The sequence below is a fragment of the Trachinotus anak genome, unplaced genomic scaffold (assembly GCF_046630095.1).
Source record: "Trachinotus anak isolate AG129_WGS33_773 ecotype Australia unplaced genomic scaffold, CSIRO_AGI_Tana_v1 ptg000008l, whole genome shotgun sequence".
Lineage (NCBI taxonomy): Eukaryota > Metazoa > Chordata > Actinopteri > Carangiformes > Carangidae > Trachinotus > Trachinotus anak.
Window position 1 is genome coordinate 24,986,918 of NW_027273859.1, and position 20,109 is coordinate 25,007,026.

A 20,109-nucleotide genomic window follows, 5' to 3' on the forward strand; every position below is an offset into this window, starting at 1 on the left:
AGGGATAGACAGAGCAATTGAAAAAAGAGAGGAGGAGGAGCTGCGAGGAGAGAAGAAAAAAGGGAGAAAAAAGCTTGTGAAGTGCGGGGAACTCAGGGGCCTGCCTTTTGGGCTCTCCTTTCATGTTTGTGTACGCCTCAACTTGCTGATATTATCTTGGCCACTCTTCCTGGCGGGGTGTCGGGAGAGGTTTCCACTCTGACCAAGCAGGGGCCTCTCTCTCTCTCTCTCTCTCTCTCTCTCTCTCTCTCTCTCTCTCTCTCTCTCTCTCTCTCTCTCTCTCTCTCTCTCTCGCTGTCTCGCTGTCTCTCTCTCTCTCTGTCTCGCTGTCTCTCTGTCTGTATGTCTCTCTAAGGCTGTGCTGGAACCCTCACCCACCTTCCTACTTCTCCCCTCCAAAAAAAAAACAAAAAACTCCCTCTCCCTCTAAATCACCGCTTCACCACGTTTCACAGCGCTGGGAGGCGCCTGGGATCCCACTGCGCTGGTTTCCATGGTCACTGGGAAGCTCCTTGTGTCATGTGGCTCAAAGTGAGCCGTCCCTGGGCCGAATTACCCAGCTTTCAATGGGAGGCCAAATGACCATTATTAGACTTCACAGCTCAGGCCCCTATTTAAAGAGAGAAGAAAGGAGCCCTGGGGACTTTAGATGAGAGAGAGATGGAGGGAGAGAGAGAAGGCGAGGGGAGAAAAACAGAGAGAGAGAGAGGAAGAAAGGAGGGGAAGTGAGAGGAAAGAGAAGAAAGTGCAGTTAGCACCACAGAGGAAGAGTTTCTTTTCATTTTTCCCCTCCCTTACATCGATATATTTATTTATTTATTTCGCTCTTAATCACGATTGTTGTTGGACGCCAGCCGCAGCTGAAGCTCTCCTGTCTGTCAAACAGCTACCAGAAAAGACGGGGCGGTGCTGGATCAAAAGATGAGCCGTGGAAACAGTAAATCTCAGAAAAGATAGGAGCAGACATCCACCCACGTCCACCAAAGCCCCGTCTTTTCTCTTTTCATCTCCGTCTAAGCCCGTTGCTTTGTAGGGGGAATGTGCGTTCGTGTGTGAGAATCCTCGTGTCCTGCGCCCCGCTGCATTTGTCAGGGCCGTGTCTTTAAGGCTCGGGCCCACGGCCTGGCATGGAAGCTGGACCCCCCCCCCCCCCGGTCCCCACACAGCTAATCAGATGCCTGTCGCTGCTGCAGATGATTTCTCTGCTGGAGGAGTGAGTGGGGGTGAAAATGGCATCCTGCTCTTGTGGTTTAAACTTTCTTTTATGCTCAGCCAGGGAGGCAAGGTTAGGCACAGCATAAGGAGATGGAGAAGAAGTGGGGTGTGTGTGTGTGTGTGTGTGTGTCTGAAGGCGACATTGGAGCTGCCCATGCTCTGACAGGGTGAGGTAATGGAAGAAGAGAAAGAGAAACATGGAGATGGGATGGGGTCAAAGACTGGGAATGCACCTGGCAGAAACTGGGAGATACATTACCACTGTTTATAGAGACCAATATAACAATAAAATGAGGATGCGACATCGGGATGGCGGCGGCGGCGGTTAAATGGTTTTTTGAAAAAGACGTTTCCTAATTCTTTAGACACTTCCAGATAAATGTGTGGGATTTCCCTCTCAGATGAATAAAGCGCCTCTAAACTCTACTCAAGGATATTACGTTGTTACCTGTGGGTATGATCTGGTAGTAGGTGTGTAGTTTTTGACCAATCTGAAGACCAAAGATATTGAACAGTGAGGTGTCACGATGGAGCTGAGGCCGAATGAGTAAACATGCCTGAATATTACACCGTCTTGTTGCCATGCTTTGTTCAAATCCTATTTACAGCCCCAGACATTCCCTGCTCTGATGTTATCTGATGTTATCAGGGCAGGAGTTATCTGATCTTCATCGGGACACAGCGAGAGGAAGAGGTGTGTGTCAGGTTTGGTCAAGAGATGGACTCACCATTTCATAAATCAGTGGGTTTTTTAATTATTTTTTTATGATTATTCCTTCATCGACTCTGTTATTTGAATTCTTTTTAGGGATCTGCAGAGGTAATGATTTAGTCTTGAGCAGTCTTGAGAAAGATTGGAATAAAACTCAGAAAAAGGCTGATTTTTGTGAAGAAAAATACAGTGTTTTGTTCTTTCTCTCCTGTCCTGTCAACATCTCCTGACCCCTCCAGCTTGTGTCCTGAGGTCTGGAAGCATTGTCCTAGATTACTGCAAGAGGAGCACATAACACATCAAAGTCTGTCTCCAGGTGTTGGGCAGTACTACTGCATAGCTACCATATACTATAAAGCTTTTTGTGGCTCCAGAGGGAGGCGTGCAAAGTATCATCTGTGACCTCAGGGGAGGCTCCATCGACAGGGGGTGTGGAGTTAGAAAGAAGTGAGCTTCCCAGACCTTTGTAGCCGAGCAGCTCCAGGCTACATCAGCCACTACTTAGCATCGCACAATAATATCCAACCAAACTGTCAGTTGAGCTGCATCATGGGCAATGTAGGCGCCAGGTTTTGACAAGGAAGAAAAAATGATGTCCCTCGTTCTGCTGCATCGATTTTGATCCTTCTGTCCATCCTTAGTCCAACATTGTTATTGGAGCTTAATGGTAAATCTGTGCTTTTCTAATGCAGTACATACCTTTCACCTTTTGCAGTTTCTTATCAGAAGGCAAAGCGTTTGCTGCCTGTCTCTCAACTTTGACCTAACTGGATATCATCAAAGGAGTGACCCAGGCAGCTTCTTCTCCAGCACTTTTCTTTCACATCTTAATCTGCTGAAATTAAGTTTAAAAAAAACAAAAACAAAAAAAAAATCAAAGGTTCAGTAAGTCTCCTCTGGTAGGAAGGCTGCACAGCAGGAGACGAGAGGTACGCTAAGAAAAGAGGCATTATGGGGGGGTTATGGGGCCGAGTTCTGACCTGCTCTGCGCTGTTTGCCCAGGGAAAGACAGACGGCAGCAGCAACACCCCTCCACCAGCAGCAGGAAAGAGTATTACAAGAGAGAGAGTCAACAACAGCAGCTTCTCTTTCATGCAAGCAGGGACATGGTCTGCTAAAGCAGCTTCAAGGCAGAGGGAGATTAGAGAAAAACCCTATAACTGCAGACGAATTAAGGGAAGGGAGAGAAATGGCCGTTAAGCGAGACGCCTCGGCTTGACTCAGATCACTATGCTTGGATTATAGAGCATGTTCACGCCGTAACATCCTGGGTTTAGCGGAACCGCTAACACTGCGATGTTTAGTTAACCCTTGATTGGGTTTGAACTGTCACCGTGTTGTTAAAAGCACAGGAGGCGTTATGAGCTGCGTTTTTTTTTTTTAGATACACCATCAATACAACTGTCTGCACAGTTTGCATATTGGCTTGCGTTTCATTCATGCTGTACACGCATAACTGCAACCCGCAGCATGTTTTTACACTTCAGGTCTATTCCCTTCTATTTTAAGTGCATAACCGCAATGATTGTGTGTCGGGCTCTGAGCGCTGCCGAAACACCTGTGGCCTACACTCAATACTGTGCTTGAATGCATCCTATGTACATACAGATGGAGGCTGAAGCTCCTGCTGCTGCTTTCCTGCTAACGTGCTGCTCTCACTTGTTGTTGTGTTGGCTGTCAGCTAGCTCGGCCAAGTTGGAGATGAACGCATGTGTGCTAGTAGCATTTCTTAATTTTTGGTGCTGACCAAAGTTTTCTTCCAGACGTCTGTTCTGGGAAACACTGTTAAATACATCAATGTATAATAAATATATGATAAGGTACACAACAGCCTGTCTTACCTACTGATTTTATATCCAAGCCTGTTAACAAGGGCCGTCTATACACTGAAAAGCCGAGAATGAAACACCTAACATTTGATCTATTATGTGCCATGAGACCTGCAGCAGGCGAGTACAAACCCAGTGCTTCGCTTGTCTTAACTTGCTTCCAGCTTTATCGTCCTCCCTCCTCTCTGTCTGACAGCTCTCATCTCCTGAAAAATATGGAAATTCTGAATTTTGAATACCAGAAATACGCATTGCATTCGGGTGTTCCTTTGAGAGCCCAAGAGCAAAAACTCTAATATCAAAATTTCAGATTCTTCTTTTTATCACAAGTTATTTCCTGCCTCCATATATCAAAAAGCAACAAGACGTTCAGGCATGAGTATTTCCTAACTTAGTGCTCTCTGAAACCAATTAAAACTTTATATTCACGGAAAAAACATCAAGGGCTTTTTGACTGACAGAAGGTCTAATCACTACAGATAATCTCATTAATTAATATTAGTGGTTTGCTCCTTCAGTTTCCCATGGATAAAAAAAACAGTTATGTTATCATGAATCATTTCTAACCAAGACTTCCCGTCACTTTGATCCAAACAGCTCCTGTTTAGACACTAAATGGAGAAGAAGCACTCAAAAAGTAGTATTCTTGTCCCTAGCCTGAAAGCTTGTTTATTTTCCTGGGAATCACAAAGGGCCAGAGCCCAAAACCGGTAAGAAAACAACATGGGAGGGACAGAGAGGAAAAGTGGAGGAAATTTAATTAGCGGTTGTCCATTCCTCCGGCCCCAGCGTTTGGTCTCGGCAGGGCAGAGCAGTGGGCAGCAGGAGGAGAGAAGACTAAAAGGCTTTTGATTAGCAGCGGTCTGAGTCAGTACGTTTTGCATCTGCGCTCATGTTTGTGTAAGTGTGTGTGCACGCAACTGACGCCACAAGACATGAATCGGCGGAGGGGAGACAGGAAATGCTGCCTGTGGTGCACAACAAGTAAGACAGACATGTTTATTTCGGGAGAAAGATGTTAAAATGCTCAGTCCAGCGAATGAGCCTCATCCATCATTTATTACTTATCACATCTTCATAACACGCATAACAAAAAGCTAATGTCATGGTGCTTCATTTTCCCACCAAAAGAGCTTGATGAAAGTTTAAAAAACAGTCTTAGTTCATAAAGTGTGTTTCCTCAGAAGTCCACATGATGACAAGCATTTAAATGTTTCAGAACAATTATCTCTTTATGTCACCCAGATCAAGGCTCTTTGCCAAGACATTTTTTGAGCCAAAAGTTTGTATAGTGTTCATCATCCTGCGGGAGGGAGGGAGAGAGAGAAGGCGAGGTGAGGCAAGTATGAGTCACTTTGTCAGTTACAAGTGAGTCTGTCACTCTCCAACCTTTTTAAAAATAGGCTCAAGTAACACATCATTTATTATACCTTTAGGATAACAAGATATAAGCGTAAGATAACAGGATGTTTAAAACGCAGACTGACGGTTTAACACAACTTAGAAATCCCAGGTAGGCTAATTTAAAGACCTACACAGCATATTGCATGCATTTTTAAAGGTCCCATATTGTATAAAGTGAGATATCCATGTCTATTTTGATTATAAAGCAGGTCTAGGTTCTATATTAATACTGTGAAAGTACTGAAAGCTCAACCTCAAAGCTGTTAAGACTTCCTTAAGTTTGTGATGTCACAACAAAGCAGTCACCGCTCTCGGCCATACCCCAGGCCCAGCCCACCTAAACCTACCATCCAACCTTGCAGGATTTTGCTTCTCTCAGTGTTTACCTGAAATCTGCTATATTTTTATTTGATCACTCAGAAAACTGTGAGCCAATCAGAAGAGAGGCTCAGAGACTCTCTTCTGATTGGCTCACCGACCTGTTATTACTAGAGCTCCGGAGAGAAGCCTGAGGGAGGAGATGTAAAACTACACTGAGATGGTTTTTGGTTCTTAAAACCACAAATATATCTTCTGATGGATATCAACACTTTAAAAAATAAAACATTAGAAAAATGTAAAATATGCAACCTTTAAATCTGTCTCCTTTTTTCCTTCCACATCGCAATATTTCCATTCAAAAAGCATGCAAATACTGATGGTATTTGTTGAATTGTTTTTATTTTTTATGATACTATAAAAGATGTAAAGGATGTTTTATTTAAATACCTGGGTCTCCACACCAGATAGTTGGACCAGTCCCAGCCTGGTCAGGTGCGAGAAAGAACTGATGAAGCCTCTTGGATGAGAGGTGAAATGTCTTCCTAGACAAATAACCAAGTCCAGTTGCTTTCGATTTAAAACTCCTCAAAGAGATTATTTATTATATTCATATCACCATATTTAGATAGTTCTACATCCAGGGTTTGAAATATTAGATTCTATCCCATTAATTGATATGTAACTGTTTTTTGCTCTAAACATTGGAAATAATTTGATGTATTCATATAGATTTTAATTGGTAATAGGGCTCTGGATCACATGTTGAGTACGACCCGAAGAAGAGCTGATGTTGAAACATTGTAGTTGTACTCATTGTTTTTTGAGTCAGAAGGTTTAGATCGCCTCCATTTTTTCCAGGTGTTAGTGTAATTTACATACAGTAATGTCTCAGTGTTCCTGATTTTAAAAGCAAAACTCTCAAATCCTATTTTTCATCTAGATTTTTTGACTCATTTAGCAGGCAAACTCCCTCGTTACATTCTTTCTACAACGCAAATGACACATTGCTCAGAAGGTTTGTCCCAGCACTGTTGCAGAAGTTCCCACAGATGTGTTGCACATTACAGTTTGCTTTGTGTTAACCTCCTGTCCAGTTCATCCCAGACCAGCTCCATGAGACTGAACTGGTCTTCCATCACTGAAGCCTCCATCTGGTTGTGTTTTTTTTCTCAGTTTTGGGCCATCATCTTGCTTTGGACAGACCCCTGACCAATCAGTCTGTCTTCCTTTTAATACCTGCCTTTCTCTCACCATTCTGACAACAATATACAGAACTACTTCCTGCAGTATTGTCCTTATAATGTATCAGTGTAGCATCATAGTTTGTTCTAATACTGCCTTTGTATACACAAGGTGTTTCTGAGTCCTCAACCTGTAGAAATTGTTTTCATGAACTATCCAGGCTTCATTTACGCCCATAGTTGCAGGAAAGATGTTAGGAAAGTGAACCATTTCTTGGCCACTGACAAAGGCCTGTTTTCCATGAAATTAACATGTTTCAGTTCATTCTTTTATACCTTTGTACCACTGAAGATTATTCACTATACTTATCCTTAAAACTTATTACTGGTAGTGTATAACAAGAGACGCTAAAGGTCTTTGAGTTCTCGTCTTGTGATGGATTAAATAAATAAAATAAAGTCAGGAACAAGTTCATCAAAGAAAAAAACAGCTGAAGAAAAACATAAGAACAGCTTTCAATACTCAGTACTGAGGACATGGTACTAAAAAGATGTGATGTTTGATACCTGACTTTGTATGTGACCAGTGATGGACTATGGGCTGTTTATGCCACGAGTTTGCAGTTTACGCGAAGCAGATATGATGTATTTGAGTTCATATCAGTGTGTGTGTGTATGAAGGAGACACTATGTGTGGGTCTTACAATGAGGGAGAGTGAGTGCTCCCCAGTACACCTCACTCTGTTTCTCTCGACTCTTTAATGGGGCCGACTCTCTGCCAAGCTCCACTGGCAGGCCTCCTGAGAGAACACCCCTCTCCCCCTCCACCACACACACACACACACACACACACACACACACACATACACACACACATATATTGATAGAACAACTCACTTGTATAATTCTGGTTATGCAACTGTGGGTGAATGGCCACCCCTCAATGTGCACTGAGGCAGAGACAGAAATGGAGGAGAGGGGGGTCGGGGAGTTAGCGGGTGGGAGAGATTAGGTGAAGAAGAGGAAGAAAACAATCAGTGAGAGGAAATGAGGAAGAGATGGAGAGATATTAGCTTTAAGACCTTAACCAGGATGATGTGAGGGGCATCGCTGTGAGCTCTGCAGCTGACATTACCACCCTAACCGAGGCTTGTCCAGAAGATGGCCTCTTAGTGAAACACGTCTCTTAGAGGAAATGGATTCAGTGGAGCTTCTTGTGTTTTGCCTCAGGTTTGTTCCGCAGCTCTGTCTCCCATTAGGGAATTTAAACCAGTGGAAAGAAGAGACTTCACCCATGGGAACTGCCTCCTCCCCCTAGGGATGGCGACACAGTGGGACAGATAGTCGTTACATACTGTATCGGTGTGTGTTCATGTACGTATGTGCACGGTGGCTGGTCATGTACATGATGTACAGCATAGAGGCATGGTTGGAGATGAGTGTATCTCTCTAGTCTGTAGGCCTATATGTGAACACACCATTAATTCTGCACTATTTCCAGGACGAGAGTTTTAGCACCTTTTGTCTAAATCTTTTGTGGAATGACAAAAGTGCTGCTCACCTCTCCAGAGCTTTAACTTTTAGACCTTTGGCCCACACTTTCTGCACCATGTTCATTCACCACATGCAGCAAGGACAGTTGTCTTGATTGTTGCTTGAGGGAAAAGGACCATGTCATTCATCCAGGCTGTTCCATGTCTTTGTGGCAAAGGAGAAAAATAAAGTGAACTGAAATGCACGATTGCCACAGTAATAATAGGGTACTGGAATATTCATGTAGACAGATTAGTTTTGACAGGAGCAGCAGCAAAGTAACTTGGAGAAAGAGCCATTTTTTCTGGATCAAGTTGTTACCAGAAAAAAGAGAAAAGAAATCAAGTCTTGTCAGTTTGTAGCCGCTGTCTCATTTAGCTCCAAGGTTTTTTCAGTCTCCGCTGTTCTTTACTGCGTCAACATTTTATTGGCTGCCCCCCCCCCCCCCAAAAAAAAATCTGATAGAGCCATTACCTGCCATCACGTAACAGCTGACAAAGTTAGCAACTAGCGAGTGAAGACAGTGAAACATTTACAGTAGCAGCTAAAGAGACAGATATTTTTCTCAGGAGTCTGTAGAAACCAAAACAGAGCTAAAAAAAATATGTTGAATTTTATATTAGTCAGGTATAATCGAGACAACTCAAAATGAATGATAATGTTGCTGTGTGTGCTGGATGTGTAAATGTACGTAATATATCTGTAAGCATGTTTTCCTCTTGTGGCCAGAAATGCATTCATGCAGCTCCAGGCTTCAGATGGCCATCTCATGTGACAAATTTTGTCCTAAACTGATCCGAGATCAGTGCCCCGACTTGGAGAGACATGATAAACAGGTCTGCATTCGCTTCCTGACCCAACTTCTTATCTGCAGTTTGATATTAATGACAGTCACTGCGCTCACTGAGTGCTTCAAGTGATTCTTTCCCCTGTGTGTTTACGTTGAGTAAACTGCCCGTTTATATGGAGGTGGTCAGATGGAGAGGAGCTCGAGGAGGCTCGCCGGGCCCCTCTCCTCCACCGGTGTGACACATAAGTGGATTTTTATGTGGTCCGTAAACACTTTTCATGCAGCTTGAAACAGGTGCCTCAGACGTCACGGGACTGCTGTAAATCCAGCCGCGCCAGCCGAGGTCTCAACAGCCTTCAAATTAATATAAAGCAGGAATATGTTCAAGTGTGGGAATGTGGAGGGAGGAACACACAGTCACCGAAGAATATTGTCGTCATTTTTCATAAACTTTTTTGAAGGAGCGAAATTTCATGGCTATGAGTCTAAACCTTGAATATGAGTGTAAGGGGATTCAAGAAACGAAGTTATTGGCAGGATTAAGATCAACAAGGTTATTTGAGTTCACATTGTTCCCTTGTAAATGGTTTCAGGATGGTATTTATGTGCCTGTGGGAACAGGAAAGTTCTTATTATTGCAGTTGTTGTGACACAGCAGATAGCAAATCCAGCACAACCAGAGTGTCAAACCAGTTGATTACATGTGTCACACAGCCAACATGAATATGTCAGGTGTCTGTAAACAGAAGAACATGTTGTGACAGATTAACAGTTTGTCAGCGACGTGTTAACATCAAACAGTAGGAGCTTTGGAAGACGTTGAGTAATGTGCTTGATGGCGGGCGGTTGGTGGGATGGGGTGTGATTTTGAATCCTGTTGTAATGAAAACGTCGAGATAGTACAGATGACGTCTTATGCAAATGTGGGGGGGGACTGGGGACGGATGCAAAACAATTCTCTCAGTAACTCAGAGACTATTTGGACTAAACCAACCAAACTTTTTAATATGAATTATTATCTGTCAGCTAAATACCCATATCATTAAAGACTATAACATATGACATATCATTCACAGTATTTATTTTAATGGTAGAATTCAGATGTTGCAACTGACGCCAACCATAGGAACAGTTGCAACATTGGTCAGGGATGGTTGCAAAATTTTAAAAAATACATTAAATTTCACTATTTTACCTTTGCTCTTGTCTCAATAGGGAGAGTATTCTGAAAATATGCATTGTTTTACAATTATATTTTAGTATCATTCATGGATTTAGTAATATTTATTAATTTTTGTTTTGCAAACATTTAGCCGCCATGAGTCAAAATAGTCACAACTTGTCTATTTTAACAAAATAATTCCCAAAATAACTTGCTTGTATTCTCTTATACATTCAAATGAGCAGTTATTATTTTATCTCTTGTGCTATGGGACATATATTTCCTATTTTGAACTAAAAATGTTGAAACATACTGATGCCTGGTCTGTTTTGATTTGGCTGCTTAGCTTGGGGACAGTTACAGTAACTTGTTGGAACCATCCCAACCCTCCCCACCCTATCAGCCATGACAGAACGACATGTGCTAGCTAGACACACGCTAACTATTTTATTTAGAAGTCAACAAAATAATGATTCAAAAGAAGTGAGTTTTGACTAATTCAAACAAAAGCTCAGGACAGCTCCTGAAAAAAAAAAATTTACTTTCACACCCCCAAAGCTTTTTTTTTTTTTAAGTCAGCAGCAGATGTTGAACATGTCTAATGTCTTCCTGCTGTGAGGAAGAGCTAACTGACCATGTGCAGTACGAGTATCATCTCTCTAACTTGTTTCTGATTAGAGAAAACCGCCCCTTGTTGCAACCATACCTTGTTGCAACCGTCCCCAGTCTCCCCTGTGTTCTTTACAGGAAGAGGTGCTTCAAACGTAGTTTTTTTTTTTGTTTTTTGTCTCCAGGCTGCACAGGCTTCCAATCAAAGGACGCATAGGCACGTTGAAAAACTTTGATTTTTTTTTAGCTGAATGTAAATAATGTTTTGGAACACATGCCTCCTCTGAGAGAGAGAGTGAGGAGTGAGAGGGAAAAAAAGAGGGGGGTGGGGGGGCAACCACATATAAGGAAATCAATGGGAGAAAACTATGCCTTTATCTTTTAATAAACCGTAAAGCCAGGAGGCAACATGAAATTACAGCATAATAGCAGTGGAGAGTCTTCTGAAGGCTTAATTGCCTTAATTATAGCAGTAGAGAGAGAGCGAGAGAGCGAGAGAGAGAGAGAGAGGGGCAGATGAGAGGAAAGGAGGCGAGAAAGAGGGAATGCTGTGATAGGTGATGCATGTGTATGGGCCAGATGTTGCAGGTGTAATCCAGGTGTGTGTCTGTTTGTATGTGAGCTCGTAGCTGTCTGCTTTACACAGATATCTGCACAAATTTACACACGCATTGTTTTGTTTGGCTGCCGCGTGTGTTGATATGAGGATCATCAGTGTATGTAAATGATGGAGTGAGCACTTCGCTGAGAAAAGTCTCTTTCCAGACGAGTGAAAATTTCGCTTCCTCAGATCTTACAAGCTGGCAGGCTTACTTAGGGATGCTAAACATAGCTTTCATTTTCCTCTGCGTCTAGACTGGGTTCTCAGTACTTTCTGCTGCGGTTTTTGTTTGCTCGGGGAAGATTGTACCCTAATTCTCATGCCACTGAGCCAGCGGGAAGTTTGTTTAGCCAGCAGTATTGTGAAGTACCTGTGACCCCCCCCCCCCCCCCCCCCCGTGTGCAGCTCAGACTGAGAGTTTAGCTGATTTCTTTTTTTGAGCATGGATGACTGATCAAGCACTCACATCGGGGACCAGAGACCATGTTTTCAGCTTTGAAAAAAATATTAGCAGTGTTCTTTTTGTCGGATTCTGGGGGGGTGGGGGGTGGGGTGGGGGTTCTTGATTTCTTGCCTTCCTCCTATTCATCTCTTCCACTTCGTCTGGTTTTACCTTTCCTTAAAGATTGTAGCTGGATTTATTGTCAGAGGAAAGTCTTACAAAATCATATTTTTGAATTTTCTTCACCATTTTTCAGATTTTTCTGAACATTGATGACTAATGGTTCACCTAGTCACCTTTTGTAGTAGTTCTCGGTTACTTGTCTTATTCCTGGTCATATACAGTGGTGGAAGATGTCCTCAGATTCACTATGATGTAAAAATACCCTGATGTGAGCAAAAGTCCTGCATTTAAAATCCTATAGAAGTAAATGTGCCCAAAGTATGAAATGTGAAAGTATCAGTTCGACAGGAAAAAGGCCTCAGTGAGTGATGTATTATTGAAAATTACATTTAGTTTTAACTATTTACCATGCAGTTTAGTAGCTCAGTCCAGTGTTGCCTAACCTGGGGGTTGTGCCCCTTCAAAGGGTCACAAGTTAAATCAGAGGAGTCATGAGGTGAATAATGAAAGTGCTGATAAGTCTCTGCCCATTAGTGGAATATTTGATCATCTTAACTCTTTTGGGGGGGAGGGGGATCTAAAAATGTTATTTTAATTAAACCATCTGAAAATTTTAGAGGGGCCCTTCACATTAACACTTCTTTTTAAAGGGGCCAAAAAGAGTGGAAATCACTGGTTTGATCTAACAGTGGATAATTTCATAAGACCTTTTTTTCTTAATTTGAAAACTAGTAATTGTAGCGACGTAAATGTATGGTAAAAGTACTAAGAGCATTAAAATGTAATATTCAATTAAAGAGAAAGTACTTGAGTAAATGTACTTAGTTAATTTCCACCACTGTTTGTCTCCACTTTTTCTTTAAAATACCCAAATCTTATTCCCTGCTACTTGCCTAACTCATTGTCGCACTCTGATGCCTGACAGAGGAGTTGATGCTTTTTGGTCCTTGAAATACTTGATTCTTACGATGATAACATCTGCGTGTCTTAATCTCATGTGTAATCATGAACGAGAGGATGAACGTGTCATCCTGCATCAACGTCACACCGATACGCTTAATGAACAGACCTTGAAACTCCCGTTCAGTCTCAATCACACTTGTATGAATGAGAGCTGACGTCTTCCAGCATTTGTCATCTTTCTGAACTGTTTGCAGCAGAGGGCTGAATACTGTCTCAAATTGCTTTCACAGTATCTCTTTGCATTGCCACTTGAAATTCTATAGCCAGTTTGACTCAGTCAAGTATTTCCTCACTGACGGGTTTGGTTTCTTTTTAGCAACATGACAATGTCCTGAGAGAGAGAGAAAAAAAAACTGTCATAAAGCAAGAAATGTGTATCCTTCCTTTGGTGTCCGAGGTCGTAGTCTTTTATGGGGATGGGAAGGAGATGTGTCATGGTTTTTAAGACAGCCAGTTTGCCTGTGGGTGCATTTTTGTTGTCGTCAGGCAAGTCCCTGCACTGCAGCGCGGGCCTGCCCGAGTGGAGATTCTTTAGGAGGAAGATCTCTTTCTTCTCAAAGCGTCTTACCAAGAGCTATTAATTATTAACTGGGAGAGCTAACATCAAAGGAGCAGACTTGTGCTGAATTAAATGGGGGCTGGAGCCTGGCAGTGTGGAGCGGAGAGAAAACTGGGTGAGAGGGAAAAGCTGAGTGAGATTTCGCTCTGCTCGCTTTTGAACTTTCCAAGCACAAAAGTGAGGAGAGAAAGAAAAGAGCGATGTTGGTTTATGTAAAGGAGGCAGGACGAAAGAGAAAGTTGGAAGAGCGTGTATTTATAGCGCGACTCTGTTTGAATGCTTTCGGTGTTTGATAAGGCTTCCATTCACTCGGTTTGCAGGGTTAATTACTCTTTAATGAGCTATGAAAGCAAGATTCATAAACATCTTGTCTGTGGATTAAACCAAAGGGAAATCTAATTGAGATGTAGCTCGAAGACTTCAGAGTCACGATGCGTTTCCATTTTCCCTGCAGCTGATTTACGCTCAGAGTTGAATGTGGTACATGTGCCACCCCTTTTATATCAAAGGCCTTTTGTTACTTTGCTTCTGTATTAATTCCTGCTGCGACTTGTCCACGCGGCAGTCGTCCCAACACAGGTACCTGCAGTGAAGAAGACACAGACTGGCCCACGCATGTGTGTTCTAAAAATCAAATATGTTCTATATTTAGTGCCATTATTGCCTCTGCAGAATGCACATACCTCTGCTTCTCTGTCTTGCTTTGGACAAGGAAGACAGCCGTCATGTTTATTGAGAAGAAATAGTAGTTGGTATAGATTAATCCAAATTTACTTAATCAGCATTCATCAGCTATACAAGAGTGTAGGAAATCAACTAACAGAGCTGCCATTTTATTACATCCTTTTTTTTTTTTTTTTTTTTACTTCAAATAAAGCTCCAAAGTTCTTAGTTAAGTTTGCAGCTTTTGCAACAGTGGTTGCATTCCTGAAAAGTAATTGATGACAATTTGTCTTTTTAAAGTGAACATTGCAGACATTTGCAACTTTATGTGAACAGGTCTGGGTTTTGGACTGTTGATTTGTCAAAACAAGTGATTTGAAGACCTGGCCTCGTGTTCACAGGACCTGTGGTGGCCATTTCTCACCCTGACAGACACACAGACGGGCGACAGACTTGATATGTTACCGTTTTGTCAGTCTCCGGGCGTCAGCCCAACTGAGCGTCGATGGCATGTCAGACATCAAAGACACCAAACGGAGGGATATCTTTTGGAAGATGGTGTCCATCCCACCTGTAGAGTTACTGAAGCTGTCTCTAAGGCTTGTTTGGGTCCAATGTGTCACCTGTCTGTATGTACTATACTGCACAAGTGTTTGCTTTGAACAAAAGAAGCAGAGAGTTTGCCCAGCGTCTCATCGTTGCGTGTTGTTACGTCAGAAATCGACATGATGTGTTGTGAAAAGAGAGAATGATGCGCACATGCTGATGCTCCCCATCTCCTCCCTCTGTCCGGTGTGAGTTCCTGCAGACTGGAGCGCTGACACTCTCCAGCCACTTGGCAGCAGAGTCACAGCACTGTACACTGTCACTTTGATCTTCACCCCCCCCTTCCCTTCCCTCCAGTAATGAAGAGTGCTGGCAAGAACCCAAGGGCACTTGATAATACCAGGATATGATCCCAGCAGCGCACTTTTAGATCATGTAGTGCACACATCAAAACGTTGTCTAAATAGGGCACCGTTGAATCAAGTGGGGTGAGAACGGGTTGTAGAGGAAGGCAGGAGTTAAGATAAAGAAACTTTTTTCATTTCCTGACAAGGGGAAGCCAATTTGGATTCTGCGAAGAGATACTTGGGGTTCTGCAGATCCAAGCATTTCCTTTATCTTTTGCCTTTAGCAGAAGTCTTCAAAAGACCTCTGTGCTGTGACTTTCTCTTCACTCGGATGAAAGACGCTCACATTTTTAGCAGTTGGAAATCCTTGATAAGTTTATGCAACTTTCCCGAGCGTGCACGGCAGATTTCGATTCAATTCAGCCCAGTGTCGTGCACAGTTTGAATCACATGGAGCTGAGACAGGAATGGAACTGTTTCAGTGTCTGTCAGACTGTATTAGCTTAACGTGGTGCAGATTTACTCAGATCATCATGAAGACTTCAAAGTAATGGACCACATGTGCATCCTAACTAATGTTATCAGTGGCTTGTTTACTTCTCGCCTGTTGGTTTTCTGTCTTCTTTCTTACTTGCACTTTCCAGTTGATGTGTGCGGGCAGAGAACTCCCTCTAGTGGCCTGAATTTGAATGTGAAACCATATCTCAGGAGGTTTTTAGTGCAGTTTGACAGCAAGATCGAACATCTCTGGCCCTTTTCCTTCTTCCCTCTATTGTCTGATGTATCTCATGATTCCTTTGTGTTTGTGTGTTTGCAGGCAAAGAGAGCAGTGCAGCGCGGAGCCACAGCCGTCATCTTCGATGTGTCAGAGAATCCAGATGCCATCGACCAGGTTAGTTACACACCTGAAATTACCCCGCCGTTCACGCTCCGAAATGGTCTAATCTGTCTCGGTCTGTCTGTGAAAGACGCTTCGCTTTTCACTTCTGAATGAAGCTCAGCAGCATGCCCTGCCCTTCTGACTGCCAGTGTGTGTGTGAATGTCTGTGTGTGTGTGTGTGTGTGTGTGTGTGTGTGTGAATGTCTGTGTGTGTATGCTGTTTGCACAGACAATGATCTTTCTATCTTTAGTTCTGTTCAAAAGCATGTGGATCAGCTTTGCTCATTCAACCATTCTGGGCCTTTGAGCTCTCTAACTTGTGTTTAGAGGAGTGCACTGCTGAAAATGGATATCCAGGTTCAGCTTTCACTAGACCGTGACCAAACTCTGTTGAGCTCATAATTGCACAGGTAGCGCACATTACCTCATCCCCTTAGCCTATGGATCTGTCTTTAAGTGCACATTTTGGGGAGCACACAAAGAAGCTACACAGTGAAGTGTATTCCTGGTCACACACATCCAGACACTCACATTCCTCCGTCCTCCAGCCTTTCTGACTCCTGTGTTTTTTCTGCTCAGAGGTAAAATACACGAATTGCTCCTCTGAGCGCCTTTTGTCGCAAGAATTCTCCTGTGGTATTCATCCTCGCCACGCCAGGCCTGGACTTGCAGGTTTTTTTTTTTTTTTCCCCTCCCTCCTCGCCTCTTCTTCTCTGCCGCTGGGTCGTAAAGCGCGTAGCTGAGAGATAAAAGGAATGAGTGGAGACCACATGAAAGGCAGCACTGGGCGGCTGTGTTAAATTCCCCCGAGAGGCTTTTCCAGTCAGAGCGGCCCGATCAGCAGAGACAGGACCCACAAGGCCGAGGGGCAGGGAGGGAGGAGCTTAGGGAGAATTAAGGTCCTGGGGCCAAAATTAGGAGAGATTTAATGTACTTGACCTCCTTTTAATTTGAGGCCAAGTGCAGCAAGTGGCTTGTTTTTTTTTCTCTCTGTAAAGGGAAAAGATAAGTTTGTGATTAACACACGTGTTGTTTTCTCTTTCTTTCTAGTTTATGCTTGCATTCATAGGTGTATTTTTATTGGTGTATTGTTTGTCTGAGGCCAAGCTAGAGTCTCAGTGGAGTCACTTCCCAAAGCGGGAGCAGCATGCCAGAATCAAGATCAAAGGTTTCAGCATCTATACTTTTAAACCAGAACATACAGCATTTCACTGGGGAACATGACGACAGCAGAAGAAATAGAAATGCGAATATCCTCGGTATTTCCCTTGGGCTTTTCAAATTACAGATTCCGACCAGCAGACGAGAGGGGAGAACGGGGAGGGAGAGGAGTGTGTCAACTGACTCGAAAGCCAGAACATGCTATTCATTGACTGTTTCCTCCTGCTCCCTCTGGCAAACTGTGACCACACTTTCCATGTCTTGAGACTACAGGTCATTTTCCCCAAGAAAAGAAGAGTTTAAATGCTTTTGGCTTTATTTATTTATTTATTTTTTTACACTCAGACAGTTCACATCCATTAGGTCAGTAGCATCTAAACTCTCTGCTTTATGTGCAGTGTCCTTACTACACATTACATGTGTCAGTCAGTGGTGACTGAGAAAGAAAAGGCACTTTCAGTCCTGTGTATAATAAAAAGCCTGAAATATTGCACAGCTGACACTCGTGCATTATGAAATATGTTTGTGTGTGTGTGTGTGGACCATACAGTATTAAATGTTTTTATTATACTCACATGTCATAATGCTTTGGATTTTTCTCTCTAGTTTGCACTTGTTGCAACCTTTGAATTGAAAAAGCACATTTTTCTGCTTTTGTTTATAAAGAAAATATTCCAGTTTTATTTAATTTTTTTCTGTTATTTGGTACAAATGAAAACATTCCGAGGCCTTAAGAGGTAAAACTATTACATTAGAAGGGACAAACAAGAAATATATTTTTTCTTGTTCGACTGCTTCTGACCATAACATATTAGGTTTCAGCTTTTGAAGGCTGGTCCTGACTCTGACAGTTTAATATTGGAGTTGTCACAAGCTATTGGCTTTCAATATGTTTCAGTATGAAAACTTTCAGTATTTTCACCAAAATCTAAAAATTGGGTTGGAAAAACACTTTAAACAACGTTAAAACAATTATTGGACATTTTAGAGATGAACTTTTTCTAAAGTCAGAACAACCCATGCACATATTAAATCTGCTCAAATGTTAAAATCCTGTACATTTTAAAGGCATACTCCAGTGATTTGGTATTCCACTCACATGAAGTTGAGGGAATCAAAAGAGATTTTTTTTTTTATAAAGAATGGTCAAACTTAAAACAGCAGAGGCTGAGATAAAGACTTTTCATCTCTAGCTTGGGTCAAGCTTGAAAATGCCACAGGAGACATTATACAACTGTTAGTTTAATGTGTAAAACCCTTTAACATGAGGCCATCATTGACCAGACTGATGAGTTTGGTTTTGTTAAGCATTAGCACACCTGTGTTTGATGTATTTTTCTCTCGTCTCCGCAGCTCAACCAGGTAGCCGAGGACCCTCTGAAGCGGCCGGTGGTTTACGTGAAGGGCAATGACGCCGTGAAGCTGATGAACATCGTCAACAAGCAGAAAGTGGCTCGTGCTCGGATACAACATAGACCACCGAGGGTAAGAGCTCTCGCCAAAACCCCAAACCACTCACGAAAGGTGTGCATCTGTGTGTGTGTGTGTGTGTGTGTGTGAGAGAGAGAGAGAGAGAGAGAGAGCTCTAAAGCAGATGTGAGGAACATGCTTGTGAAGCCCATGCCACCAAACAGCACTGAGAAGTTTGAGATGTGAAGACAAACAAAAATTCCAGCTGTGAAATCTGACCCTTTTCCTTTCTTCTCCGCTCTCCGCTGCCCCGAGGTCGAAGACTGTTTCGCAGCACCGTGAGAGATTAATATCGGCCATTCAAAGAGCTGTTTGTTTGCTGGGAATATTCGATAAGAGACCAACACACTTTGAGGTCAAATAACTTGACATAATGAAAGCTTCGGGAGAAAGGACTGACTGATAAGAGAAAGTTTCTGACAGAGAATTAAACAGCCTGGACTTTCTCACTGAGCACTGAGCTTAACAGAAAATATTTGCCCTGAAGAAAAATGAAATCTTACTCTGCATCCATATTCTCAGGAAAAAGAGAGGTTAAAGTCTTGAACTGTGCAACTAATCATCTTTATCTATGAATCATTTACTATCTCAAATATCAAAAAGGAGGGAAACAAAATGCTCACCACAATTTCCCAGAGCTACAAGTAATGTTCTGAAATGATATATTTTGACTTGGGTGCACCTATTTGTCACCATATGGAGTTTCTAATCTTCTACCCCTTCATATGATTTTGTAAACTGTTATACAGTGAATGGATGTGTGGTAATTTTCTATTTCACATTAGGCAATTGGGTGTCGGCTTACAGCCACTCCTTTTGAAAATGGCTCCTCATTGAAGGTCCAGCAACGAAATGTTGCGATTAAATTGTTTACTGCAAGTTAGACAGTGTGCATGATTTTTTAAAATTGCTACATCGGATCCATTCATCCTGCTCCTACGCACCTGCCTCACTAAGTAGATGTGCGAAATGTTTTGTTTTGTCCAATTCCCAAAGATGATGAGTTTACATTGACATGAAACTGAAGAAAACAGTGAATGCTCACATTATAGGAACTAGAACCACGTATTGTTTGGTGCATTTGCTTGAAAAATGACTGAAACGATCAAAATAGCTTTCTCTTGATTGATTGACTACTCATTTCTTTGCTCAGAGAATGGTCTCCATAGTGTGAGATATGTGGCATGTACCTGAGTAAACCACTGATAGTAAAATGAATTGGCCTGCATGAATAATCGGCCCTGTGTCTAATCTGGGAAACATCAAATTATGTGTGAAGGTCACATTTCTTTCTTTTTAGTTTCTTTTTAATGTGGAGGAAATGACTAACACCACCGAGGGTTGAGGGCTGCAGAGCAAAATTATAATCAAATATCCTCATATAAAAAAATGCTACTGGCAAAATAATAATAATGACTCTGGTAATCAGTTGCATGTGGAGATTATTTAACAAATGTGTGTTTCTCTTGTGCTCCTTTTCCGCAGCAGCCCACAGAATATTTCGACATGGGCATCTTCCTGGCGTTCTTCGTGGTCGTGTCGCTGGTTTGCCTCATTCTGCTCATCAAGATCAAACTCAAGCAAAGGAGAAGCCAGGT

General features: G+C 42.4%; 1 protein-coding gene across 2 annotated transcripts in view; it reads left to right on the top strand.

The window, feature by feature from the left end:
* The window catches only part of znrf3 (zinc and ring finger 3), a 69,381-nt gene that overhangs the window by 39,857 nt on the left and 9,415 nt on the right, over positions 1-20,109 (top strand). The window contains exons 3-5 of one of the 2 annotated variants that reach the window (XM_071483719.1): positions 15,818-15,892; positions 18,395-18,526; positions 19,997-20,107. In XM_071483719.1, coding sequence (XP_071339820.1) covers positions 15,818-15,892; positions 18,395-18,526; positions 19,997-20,107 — 318 coding nt within the window. The remainder of the gene's footprint in view (positions 1-15,817; positions 15,893-18,394; positions 18,527-19,996; positions 20,108-20,109) is intronic. The other variant, XM_071483720.1, reaches the window with a different exon arrangement.